This window comes from Guillardia theta, assembly GCF_000315625.1.
Source record: "Guillardia theta CCMP2712 unplaced genomic scaffold GUITHscaffold_66, whole genome shotgun sequence".
In the NCBI taxonomy this organism is placed as follows: Eukaryota; class Cryptophyceae; order Pyrenomonadales; family Geminigeraceae; genus Guillardia; species Guillardia theta.
Window position 1 is genome coordinate 442,952 of NW_005434608.1, and position 11,694 is coordinate 454,645.

The 11,694-nt window shown below is 54.2% G+C and overlaps 4 protein-coding genes across 4 annotated transcripts in view; 1 reads left to right on the forward strand and 3 right to left on the reverse strand.

Moving 5' to 3' along the window:
- Positions 1–492: 492 nt before the first annotated feature.
- GUITHDRAFT_113413 (hypothetical protein) lies at positions 493–3,084 on the reverse strand (the record flags this gene model as incomplete). Its single annotated transcript, XM_005827548.1, has 12 exons — positions 493–561; positions 640–705; positions 839–977; positions 1,243–1,319; positions 1,368–1,436; positions 1,487–1,565; positions 1,612–1,667; positions 1,870–1,921; positions 1,969–2,162; positions 2,314–2,472; positions 2,523–3,005; positions 3,058–3,084. 12 exons carry the CDS (start codon positions 3,082–3,084, stop codon positions 493–495), a joined length of 1,470 nt encoding a protein of 489 aa, XP_005827605.1.
- A 1,060-nt stretch (positions 3,085–4,144) lies between these two features.
- Positions 4,145–4,830, reverse strand: GUITHDRAFT_113414 (hypothetical protein; the record flags this gene model as incomplete). The annotated part of the gene is made up of 6 exons (XM_005827549.1): positions 4,145–4,219; positions 4,265–4,356; positions 4,402–4,450; positions 4,499–4,577; positions 4,627–4,677; positions 4,724–4,830. 6 exons carry the CDS (start codon positions 4,828–4,830, stop codon positions 4,145–4,147), a joined length of 453 nt encoding a protein of 150 aa, XP_005827606.1.
- A 2,103-nt stretch (positions 4,831–6,933) lies between these two features.
- GUITHDRAFT_142716 (hypothetical protein) lies at positions 6,934–9,580 on the forward strand (the record flags this gene model as incomplete). Its single annotated transcript, XM_005827550.1, has 8 exons — positions 6,934–7,013; positions 7,127–7,229; positions 7,591–7,616; positions 7,665–7,791; positions 7,852–8,037; positions 8,085–8,130; positions 8,179–9,073; positions 9,127–9,580. The coding sequence occupies 8 exons, from the start codon at positions 6,934–6,936 to the stop codon at positions 9,578–9,580; spliced, it is 1,917 nt and encodes a 638-aa protein (XP_005827607.1).
- Positions 9,581–9,655: 75 nt separating this feature from the next.
- The window catches only part of GUITHDRAFT_113416 (hypothetical protein), a gene marked incomplete at both ends in the record, with an annotated part of 4,127 nt that continues 2,088 nt past the window's right edge, over positions 9,656–11,694 (reverse strand). Inside the window, 6 exons of the mRNA XM_005827551.1 lie at positions 9,656–9,700; positions 9,740–9,889; positions 9,939–10,364; positions 10,471–10,589; positions 10,670–10,751; positions 10,874–11,515. Of these exons, the coding sequence (XP_005827608.1) occupies positions 9,656–9,700; positions 9,740–9,889; positions 9,939–10,364; positions 10,471–10,589; positions 10,670–10,751; positions 10,874–11,515 (1,464 nt within the window). The remainder of the gene's footprint in view (positions 9,701–9,739; positions 9,890–9,938; positions 10,365–10,470; positions 10,590–10,669; positions 10,752–10,873; positions 11,516–11,694) is intronic.

Consider the following 11,694-nt stretch of genomic DNA (forward strand, 5'->3'; position numbering starts at 1 on the left):
TCGTCACCTCGCGCCATCGCATGAGCGACAGCCTCTCGGATGCTCTCTGTGCGACTGAGAACGTCATGCAGCTCGATGTTCTTGAGTAGATTCTTCAGCAGCCCTGCTGCCCGGTACTTGGCTTTCGGGCTGCCATTGAGTACCACCTCCCCACCTCCCCACCTCTCCATCCTCTTCCTAACGGTCTCTTCTGCTTGCACGCTTCTCCTATCGCTCTGCCTTTCGCTCCCTTTTTCCTGTCTCCATGCTGTCACTACCTCCTCCTGTCGCCCTCCTCCTCCTCCTATCGCCCTCCTCCTCCTCCTCCTCCTATCGCTCTCCTCCTTCTGACGCCTTTGCGCTGCAGCTGCGGGGACCTGGAGCAAGCAGAGTACATCGTCTCCAGCATCACTGCCTGCTGCATGGCTGGGGCTGCGCAGTGAGAGGTCGACAGGCTATTATGTGAATACAACTCAAGTTAAGATGAGACAAAAAGTATAGTTCAGCCTTCAATCAATTGGGTGTACTCTCCATGATCGCAATGACATCCACAAGAGACTCTTCCCGTCGAAGCGCCTCCACCTGCCGACATGGTCAGCACAGTCCTCCCCCTCCTCTCTTGCCTCGTCGTCAATCCTCTCCTCTCACTTCCAAACTCACCGTTGCCGACAACTTGTTCTTGTTCTTCGTCAGAACACTCATCAGCTTGATGATCGCCCACCTCGCCTGCTCCGCCGTCACTTCCTCCACGGAGCATTCCAATCCTTCCTTCACCCCCATTTTCTCCTGCCCCCCTCGTTTCCTCCCTCCTCCTGCCCCCTCCCCCCCGACTCCCTCGTTCCCTCCCTCGCTCCCTCACCTGCCCCTGCATCTTCTCCGGCTGCATCACGTCGTAGCTCATGAGCATGCAGGTGTCGAGCTGCTGGAAGCAGAGAGCTCCGTTGATGCTTCCTCCGAACTTGATGTACTCCGCCACCGGCCCCGCAAGCAGCGTCAAGCTGGAGGCGAGCAGACGTCAGATGACGCGAAGGAGACGGAGACAGCGATCAGAGGTAACGGCGAAGAGAAGGAGAGCAAGATTGTTACGAACACGAAGAGCAGGATCAGGATCAGGATCAGGAGCAGGAGCAGGAGCAGGAGCAGGAGCAGGAGCAGAAGCAGGAGCAGGAGCAGGAGCAGGAGCAGGAGCAGGAGTCAACAAGAAGCATCAAGAGAGGAGCACAGCAGAGAAAGGAGGCAGAGGCTTCCCATCGCCCTCAGCACCTGAGATGATCGATCTCCTTGCTCGTGTACCCGTTCCTGATCGGCTCCGGGTTCAGCCCTCCGAACATCATGTCCCCCTACTCGCGGACAACGTGAGCCGACAACCTGCTGCCTCCTCTACTCACATCGCTCGGGATCTCACTCTCCAGGGACGCCCAGGGGGGCAGGCCGAGCGGACGGTTCCTGGGAACCACCTGAAGCCTCTCGTCATACCGACAGTCTCCCCCTGACAGCTCCTGCCCACCTCGGGGTCTCCTCTCCTTGACGAGAAGACCTGAGCTCTTCCTGTCGGCCTTGTCCGCAGAGGATATCCGATGTACTCCCTGCTCCTCTCGTCACGTCGCTCCTCCCCGCCCTCCCTCTCAGCACCTGCGGTACTCCTGCACTGGGAGGCCACACATGTACGCCACCATGAGATGAGCCGCCTTTAGACTTGCGTCATCCCCCTGCCCCCTCCCCTCCTCCCTTTCTCCTCCCCATCCTTCCCTTCCTTCCTTCCTTCCTTCCTCTTCCTCCTCCTCCTTCCTCCTCCTCACATCCTCCACTCTTCCCCCCTCCTTCCCTCCCCCGCCCCCCCCCCCGTCTTCCTCCCTGCCTGCTCCTTCCCCCCTCCTCCTCCAGTCTTACCTCGGATACCAGGGCCCTCTCCTTGTAGTCATCGTAGTTCAACTGCCAGAACCTGCTCCTCCGTCAACCCTGCAGCAGCGCTCACACCGCCTCCTCCACCTCTGCACCAGCCAGTCGTTGACTTGCTGCCCGAAGAAACCAGATGCGATGTTGAGGAGGAGGGCACCGTATCCCAGGTCCGCAAACGTCTGTGCGGAGGAGCTGGAAAGAGCTCCGACCTTCTCCAAGTACCCGGCGAAGATCAGGCCCAGCCCTCCGAACATAAGCAGAGCTCCTGAGAATGAGTTCTTGACCTTGGGTGCAACTCGTCAATACGAGGCAGGCAGCCAGACAGACAGACAGACAGACAGACAGACAGACAGACAGACAGACAGGGTGAGCGTGAGGAGGAGGAGGAGGAGGAGGAGGAGGAGGAGGAGGAGGAGGAGGAGGAGGAGGAGCTACCTGGAGGGCCTTGTAGGAGCTGACTCCAAAGGAGACGTCCACGCTCCCTTCCTTGGTCTTGCTGGCGCTCAACAGCTGAGGAAGGCTGTTGCCTCCTCGAAAGCCCATCGCTCCCAGCTCAGCATCCAGCCGGTTCCACACCTGCAGCTTTCCTGCCGTCTACCAGGTTGATAGCTCAGGACGGAAACAAGGAGGGGAGGCAGGAGGACCTTGAGGTCGTCGAGAGCGTCAGTGGTCCTTGAGATGTCAGTTCGTGATCCGGTGACGGGGACGAGGCGAACATCCTTCAGGGATTCGATCACAGCTTCGTAGGTGAGCGCGTAGTCATGCGCAGCTTCTGCGTGATGCTGAAAGTCTGAGGTTGCGATCCTTCGCTCTGCGTCGTCCGCTTCCAAGATCGCCTCTCGGGACTTTTCGGCGTACTTCTGCGCCAACGTGGTGGTTCCTCGCTCTCGCTCAGCCTTTTCTGCAGCAGCCGCAAGCCTTGCAGCTTCTCCTGCCTTGCTCTCTGCCTGGTTCTTCAGATCCTGGATCTGCTTCTCTTTCGAATACTTCCTTGCAAACTCTGCGAACTTGTCCAACTCCGACCCCTTCAAGGAAGCTGCCTTCTGCTGCGCTTTCTCTGCTTCCTCCGCTGCCTTCCTCGCCTTCTCCAGCAGCATCTCTGCTTCCTTCTGTTTGTTTAGCCTCGCCTGTACCCAATCCGATTCAGTCAAACTTGGAAGAGAGAGAAGCGAAAAACACCTCTTCCGAGTTGTTAGATACATCCATGCGCAACGAAGTTTTGCTGTTCCTGCATACCCGCGAAGAGCGTGCAGAGAGCGCACATCGACTTGATGTGGAAGATGACAGCAAATTGAGAGCATTCAAGTGGGTGGCCTCGAAGGCAAGCGCAAGAGAAAGCACCTGATACAAATCGGATCAAAGTGAGCAACAAGTGGGGTTGGGGATTGCTTACAAAGGAGGATAAGATTAATGTCCTTATCATCACCGGAGCCATAACTACCCAATGCTTCTGCAAAGACGTCATCAGCGACAAGAGCATGGAGCTTTCCTTCAGTCGTTTGCTACGCCTTGTCCTCCTACAACTCCATCCGGCGCTACCTCTCACAACCGGCTGACTTCCGTGTCCCTGCCCTCTGTCGTTCCTGTTCCTGTAACCACTTCACTCGAAGACATGACCCACTATCCCTACTCCTCCTTGCTCGCTCGCCTCCTCTCTCTCCGACCTCCATCGCACGTTCGAGCTTCCATTCCATGTCACCATTCCTTCGATTTCTTACGGCTAGTACCCTGACCCCACCCTCTACAACTAGGCCTATTACCCTACCTCTGATGATCGATATGGACAAATTACCCCGTACCAACTTCTGTAAAAAACATTTAGCTTATGGGTAGGGGTATGTACCCCACCGTACAATGATACTTTAGAACCCCTACCCCTCACTGAAAATATGGAAAGAATGGACATGCTGGGCCACTGGAGGAACCACAGGTGAAACAACAAACGAGACAACAAGGGAGGACAACAAGACAAGCGACAAGACGTCAAGAAACGAGGAGACGAGATAAGACGAGACGAGACCAGGCAAGCAACAAGACAAAACAACCAATAAGACAAGACAAGACAAAAACAAGCAGTGGAAGAAGAATCGGACGGTGAAAGAAAGATGAGAAAAGGAGAATCGCCCTACACCACCAAGAATACGTGAATTCATGGAATAATCGATTTCGCTATCGTTGGATTCAACTTCTTGATCTAATTTACAACCCGCTGGTGTCTACATATGTACAGGAAGGAAGCAAGAGCACTCGCATCCGTTGAAAGCCTCTAGTACGAGCCACTCGAGGATTCTGTTGTCCCGTCTGAATCGGAGCTTTCATCCTTTCTGCCTTTCTTGCTGACCTGCATCACGTGTAAGGAGAGCTCTGCATGCTTGTATCGGAGCACCTGGCGCACTGGTGCTGGTTTAGCGTTGGGGTCGCGCATGCCCCCACCCTCAGCCTCCAAGACTTTGATCAGAGCATAGAACTCAGGGTAGGCTGTCGAACCAGTAAGCCGCTTCCCCTGGCTCCTTCCTCCCTCACCTATCTGCCCATCGCCGTCCTTGTCGGCCTCGCGGATGAGCTCGTCGATCTGGGGCAGGTTTTGTCTCAGCAAGGGGCCCGCACATGAGCAACGGACCAGGTCGTCATCGAGGTTCTCTCCGATCGCCTTGTACACTTTCGCAAGGTCTGCTGCCCCGAGGTATCCGTTGCCGTCTCTGCCGCACGCCGACGTCACCATCGGAGCTCATAACGATGGGCCGGCACCTGTCGAACTGCTGGAAGATGTTTCGAATATCGCTGTCTAGCAAGAACTTGCTGTCCCGAGAGCATGTCAGGGGAAGCCTCAGGGACTAGTTTCGACCTTGTCTGCTTCTCCAAGAGGCGTTTCTCCATGAGCGTCATCGCTCCAACGTCTGAGGACATGCTCCTCTGACTGAGCTTCCGACTTGAACCTGAAGACTTCGGCATCCTTGGCAAAGTAGATCAGACATTCAGAGATCAGCTGACATTCAGATTTGACATCTTGAAAATGATCAGCCCTGCACTAACATCTGCTTGCAGAGGCATATTGCGATATAGTTCGAGGTAGCCAGGTGGAAAAGGGCTACAGAAAGTGACAGCAATATTTGCTAGGTATCTCTACAAATCTGCTCCCTCATCCTGTAAATACACTTTCGTAACTGCAAGCCAATTCGGTGTCTGCCAAACTCGAGTCTTAAGCGATTCCGTTGGGAGTCAGAGGAGCAAGGAACCTTCAGCCTCCATCGCTCTCTCTCTCTCCCTCTAGTCTATCCTGCCATCGCTCTCTCTCTCCCTCTAGTCTATCCTGCCATCGCTCTCTCTCCCTCCCTCTAGTCTATCCTGCCATCGCTCTCTCTCCCTCCCTCCCTCTAGGCTATCCTGCCATCGCTCTCTCTCTCTCGCTCTCCCTCTAGTCTATCCTGCCATCGCTCTCCCTCCCTCCCTCCGTCTTAGTCTATCCTGCCATCGCTCTCTCTCTCGTCCCTCTAGTCTATCCTGCCATCGCTCTCTCTCTCTCCCTCTAGTCTATCCTGCCATCGCTCTCTCTCTCCCTCTAGTCTATCCTGCCATCGCTCTCTCTCCCTCCCTCTAGTCTATCCTGCCATCGCTCTCTCTCTCTCTCCCTCTAGTCTATCCTGCCATCGCTCTCTCTCCCTCCCTCCCTCTAGGCTATCCTGCCATCGCTCTCTCTCTCTCCCTCTAGTCTATCCTGCCATCGCTCGCTCTCTTTCCTGCCACTCTCCCTCCCCTTGTGGTTAGAGCCCACCCTGATCATTCTTGAGTGAAAAGATTTTATCCTTCGGGGGGTAGGGTTATCAACCCACCCACCGTTTCAACATGAGAACTCTTAGGAGCATGAGGTAGGGGGAGGAAATTTGAGCGAAAAGTCCGCCAGAACTGAGGGGGTGGGGTCCATACTAAAAATAGTTTTTGTGTACAAATAGTTTTTGTTTCTGCCGGACCTATCAACCGCCTCCTCCAATGACCCACTACCCCACCCCCATCCGGTCCCTACGATCACCCCCTCACTTCCACGACTTTACCACCCCTGGAGTTATTGACCCCGGATTCCCTCAGTAGAAGTACCGGTGCTATTTCTCGGCGAAAGCGAAGCTCTCAACATAGGAAGGGGCGCCAAATAATGATCTCATGGCGAGACGCAGGGGTGGGGTAGTGGAAACAGGGTGGGGTAGTCAAAGGCAGGGAGGTAAACTTTTTGGGGAACGGAGATTGACGAAAGATCAGAGGCTGAAGTGGGGGGTGGGGTAGTCTTGGAATGGAGGGGTGGGGTATAATGAATTATTAATTGATTCGAGCCCTGGGGTGGACTGGAAGAAGGGGTCAGATCTGAACCAAACATTCGAAAGCGAGGTGGGTGGGGTGGTCCATGGGGTGCTTCTGTGGGAGGGTAAGGGATGGGATTTCACGGGGTAGGGTAGATCACAGCATGGGTATCGTTGCTACAGGGGTAGTCCAATCGGGTGTTGTACAGAACCAGGGTAGGTACATGGGCGGTAAATGTGCGGGGTAGGGTGTTGGGTCGGTTGAAGGGGGTGGGGTCGGTTAGCAGTTGGCAATGCACAGGGGGTTGGTTCGGGAGTTGAGCGACCGGATGCCTGGGCTGATGCGCGGAAACTGGTTGCGATGGAGCCCGGGGGAGACGAGGAAGATGCTTCAGCGATGTGCTCCTCTCCCTCTCTGATCTCAGCTCGCGCTGCAGTTTCAGCCCAATAGACAGCAAAGTCACGTAGCGAACGCTGGTCACAGGAGCGCGCTGTTGCGGGCGAGGTCGCAGAGGGCACCATGGGGTGTGGAGTATCACGACCTGTCCTATCTGAGGATGATGTAAAGCTTGTCAGTCCATGTGCACTTGTGAAACTAAAACATTCTCGTATCAGGAGGGCTGGAGAACCGAACAATCTTTCAGCAGAAAGAATGGAGAAGACAGCGCCTCCAGCAGTGATCTCGATGTGAGGACAAGTTCTTTGCGAAGACAACTCATGACTACTTGCACAGCTCAAGCGCAGAAGAAGCACGCCCGTCAAAAAGATGATCACTCAAAATTTGAAGAAGAGAATGAGCATATTCAGTAGGAAGGACGACGACGATGAAGATGAGTGGTACCAAAGGTCAATGGCGTCTGTCGCGATGGCACAATCTGATCCTGTTCATGCAGAGCGATGGAAAATCGCAGTCGTGCAAATGACTCGATTTTTGTTCCACTCCTGAAAGAAAATGCTAGGTCTCTTGTTAACTTCACACTGGTTGCTGGAAACCATCCAGCACTCTTGAAGCTTCCAAGGGCCCTCGAGAACGTCGTCAAACCAAGGCTTGAGATAAGACAGGTGAATGTTTGCTTGTCTGCCCACCGCTCGATGATATTTGCGAAGTTCAAGTCGCACACGATGGACAACATCAAAGTTCGGCGAATGTGTGATGAACTGTTGTCACTGGAAGATCCCAACTACAAGATGTCAGACTCAAACATAAACAAAAAATTTGATGACACAACATGGTTGAAGACTCTTTCAATAAGTATTCGCTGTACTAGACTCGTGAAAGTCACTGAATCTGTCAACAGCGCGAGGAAATCATGTACATGGAATTCGACTGTCGTGTAACCCAGAAATTTCAATTGGAGGATATTTCATTATCTCTCAAATGTTGAGCTACATTCAAAGCCTGTTATTTCTTGATGTATCACAGAACAATCTGACAGCAGCTGAAGCAAGGTGATGGATGTGACCTTCTTGTCGGCTGACCGCTGACAATCACTGCAGAGTCTTGTCGCTTGGGTTGCGACTCAACTGTTCCGTTCAAGAGCTACGAATGAAAGACAACAGGATTGGAGCCTCGGGTGCAACGAGTCTATCAGAGACTCTGAGAGTCAACAAGACTTTGCTCGTTGTAAGTTTCAATCGTCTGATTTGAATGTAAGGATGGCCTTGACTCGATTTTACAATGCAGCTTGATCTTCGGGGAAACAACATAAGAGGGCCAGGAATATGCATGTTAGCGGATTCAATGCAAGACAATATGACGCTCACGGATATGGATCTGCGATGGAACTACACCGGAGAATCGTCAGATTATGTAGAAGCGGCTATCATCGATTTGAACAAATTCTGCGAACGAAATCTGAAATCGGTCGAAGTAATTTTTGAGAGAGTGTGTGACATTGACTGTCATGCGTTTCATAGGCTATTGAAGTTGATCTTCTCGATGAGACAACTTCGAAACAACCAGGTAAGAGGAGATGTTTTCGGAGCTGCTCAGTATTGATCTTCACGACAGAAACACAAAATTCGATCAATGCCAGTGAGAATGGAGAAGAGAATGGTAATCATTCCAACTCGGCGAATGGGGAAAACGGCACGGACGATGTCAAGGAGACAGGAACAAAGATCATCGGCGAGAGGAGGATGATGCGGGAAATAGACGCGACATTTCGAACGGCTTCTGTATCATCCCTGGGGCTGCCCAAGATGGAGGATGGACCAGCCGCGCGGATTGTCGTGGAAGTTTTCAGAGCCAAGAACCTCCCGCCAGTCATGTGGAGCACGGGGAAAGATGATGAGATACCTGGGATGCCGCACGCGTATTGCATGTGCTCGCTGAACAAAGAGCAGCACCCTTCAGAGATCAGCAGGAAGGACTACAACCCCTGCTGGAATTTCAGCTGCTCCTTCAACGTCTACAACATGTGGAACGTGCTGGTGGTGAAAGTCGCGCATACCCCATCATCTGTGAAGCGACATCGCGACGACTATGTCATCGGCACTGTCAACATTCCCATCGGCTGGGTTGTGAATTGGCGAGGAGTTACCAGAGGGCTGGATGGCCTCTATCGCGCCTTCTATCGTTCTGTCGGCGCAAGCACAGGCACAGTCTACCAGAGTTGTTCATGTCTTGATAGCAATGGGGTGGAAACATCTTTCTTTCAGACCCCAGAGGCTGCGGCTCACGCCTATGACGAAGTTGCATTTAAGAAAGACGGCGAGCGAGCACAGCAAAACTTTTCTAGTGACAGCAGCGTGATTGGGCTGCATGTAAAAGAAGAATCATTCCATCTGGTTGGCGATGATGGAGTTGAAGTCGTTGGAGTTCAGGCGGGAGTTATCAGCACTATTAGAGTCAGGCTGAAAATGTTCTTCACTGGTGTCAACTACATGGAAATCGTTCTTGACAGGTCAAAGCTTGTCTGCCCTTTGCTTTCACAGCCTTGCTGACATTTGTCCGCAGAGCTTTTAAGCTGCCTAAGATGGACACAGGACTAGGTTCCTGCGACGCCTACTGCGTGATCATGTTCGGCGACTACAAGTTTCGAAGCAAGGTAGTGAAGAACTCTCTGGACCCAGTGTTCCGACAAAGCTTCCGGGTCGAGATACCTGCCAACTTCGACAGCGGGGAATGTCGCGTGCAGGTGTGGGACTGGGATCGGTTTGACGAAGACGACCACATGGGGAATGCGATTGTACAAATAAGCAGAGGGAAGCTCGGAACGACTGAGCTAGACGGAGAGCATGACATCTACTTCCCTGACACGATGGAGACAGTGAGAAACAGCAAAGGGGAGAACTCAAAGATCCGTTTGAAATTCTTGTACTATCCAGCTGGAAGCAGCGAGGACAAAGACAGCGACTCTCTCTGTAGCAGCAGCACAGGATCATTGGCGAACAAGCTTGATCCTGTGTAATGAGTAATCAGTTTTGTTCCGACATGTCTTTTATTTTTTGAATGAAACTTTACTAAATTACACGGCATCTCACCCTCAACCATCGAGTACGGTGATCTTGGGCAGTGAGCTTGCGAGCTTCTGCGACAGCAGTGCGTGACCGCCCCGGACAAGTCGAACCGTCTCAAGGTCCGTCTCCTCCCTCAGGGCCTCCTCGTACCAGGACTGGATGGCGAGCGAGCGGTCTGCAAACAGATGCGTGAAGAGCTCGTCGGGTATCGTCATGAGCATGCGCGCGAGAGCGAAGAAGACGCAGCGGCGGATGTAGGCCTGCAGGTTTCTCAGCTCCCAGGAGGGTCAAGGAGCTCTCAGATCCTACCTCGCGATGCTGCCGCAAGCTGGGGTGACTGGTCAGGTCCAGGAGACCCGACGCGAGCATCGGGGTAGCGGGTGAGTTGCCGCAGCACTCGATGAAGACGCCGAGGCTGGAGATCATCCGCCCGAGGATGTACATGTCGACGTGGAGGAGACGCTGAGAGGTCTGCTCGTTCCAACCCGACAGCATGCCGAAGAAGAAAGCCTTGGCGTGCTTGCCGAACTGATTCTCCTGCGGCCTCGGGCGTTTGATCTTTGACTTGTTGCTCCACCGACGAGTCTTGCCGAGGCTCGGCAGCGTGTCGCCCTCCTCCTCCATCTGCGGGGGCTCGGGCATCTTGTGCAAGGACGAGAGTTGAAACGCTGCGTCCACCAGCACGTCGATGGCGTCAACGCGAGTGGCGACAGAATCGTTGGAGCTCCACACACACTGAGAGACCCTAGTCAGGAGCCGACCAGCTCCTCGTCCTCCCTCTCCTCCTTCTCCTTCTCCTCCTTCTCCCTCTCCTCCTCCTCCTCCTCCTCCTCCTGCCCACCTTGATGAAAACTTGAGCCACGTGGGCTGGGTCAGCAACTGAGAGCGCGAGGAGTCCGCGGCGTTTCCTCCCTGCAAAGTCATGCATCACGAAGCTGTCCTGCAGCCTGAGCAGAGCTCCTGTCGAATCACATGTCAGTGCAGCTGAGGGAGGGAGCTGGAATGATGAAGGGGAACAGCTGGGAGGAGGGGAACATTACTTGCGATCTCTGCGTAGTCTTCTCCTTCCAACATGTGCGAGGACTCAACAAGCTCTGGCAGAGCGAACATGGCAGCTTCAATCTGCAGGGTCAATGTCAGAAAGGCTCCTTCTCCCCCCCCCCTTTCCTCCTGCTCCTGCTCTTGCTCCTGCTCCTGCTCCTGCTCCTTGCCCATCTTCCTCCCCTATCCTACTTCTTACAAACCTCGTCTGGGTTCTGACTGGTCAGCCCTCGCAAGCACTGCCGCAGGTTCGTAGGCAGGGAGACTCTTCCTTCCCCATACCGCAAGGGCACCAGGTCTGACTCGACGTCTCTCTCCTCCACTGCTGCCTGCCGGGCGAAGCAGTTCTCAAGCTCGCTCTCCTCCACCTGGTAGGGAACGAGACCATCGTCGCTGTCGCTGTCGCCGTCGTCGATGAGGTGACTTGCACGTGCTGCTGGTCCTCCAGCCTCCTCCTCGTCCGTGCACGAGTCACTGCCTCCCTCCTCCTCGCTCTCGCTCTCGCTAGCGCTCGACAAGATGATCCGATCCGGGTCCTGACATGCCTGCCACTTCCTGCGGCCACTTGTCTGCTGCCGTCTCCTCTTCGGTCTCGTCTTCTTCTTCTTCTCCTTGTCCTCCTCCACTGTAACCTCCCCGTCATTCGGCTGCCCCTGAGAAATACTCCCATTCCTCCCCTTTCTTTCGTCCTGGTGTGGCTCGGAAGCATCCTGAGCATGCGGCAGGGACGATGCCTCGTCCTCCTCGAACTTGATGGGGTTGTCTGGGTTCCAGATGATGGAGAACTGCTCGGCGAGTTGCATTCCGTGCCGGCGCATCCAGTCCACGTGCCCTGCAAGCCGCAGCTGATGACCGATGTCAGCCAACATGAGCGACCACAAGGTTGTCAGCTGGGAAGAGAAGGAGGGGGACTTATATCCGATGTGATGGCAGAGGAAGCAGAGGCATCGGCTGAAGGATCAGAAGCAGGAGAACCGAGAGGAGAAACGCAAGGCGGAGGGAGGATCAAGAGGGAAACAGGGGG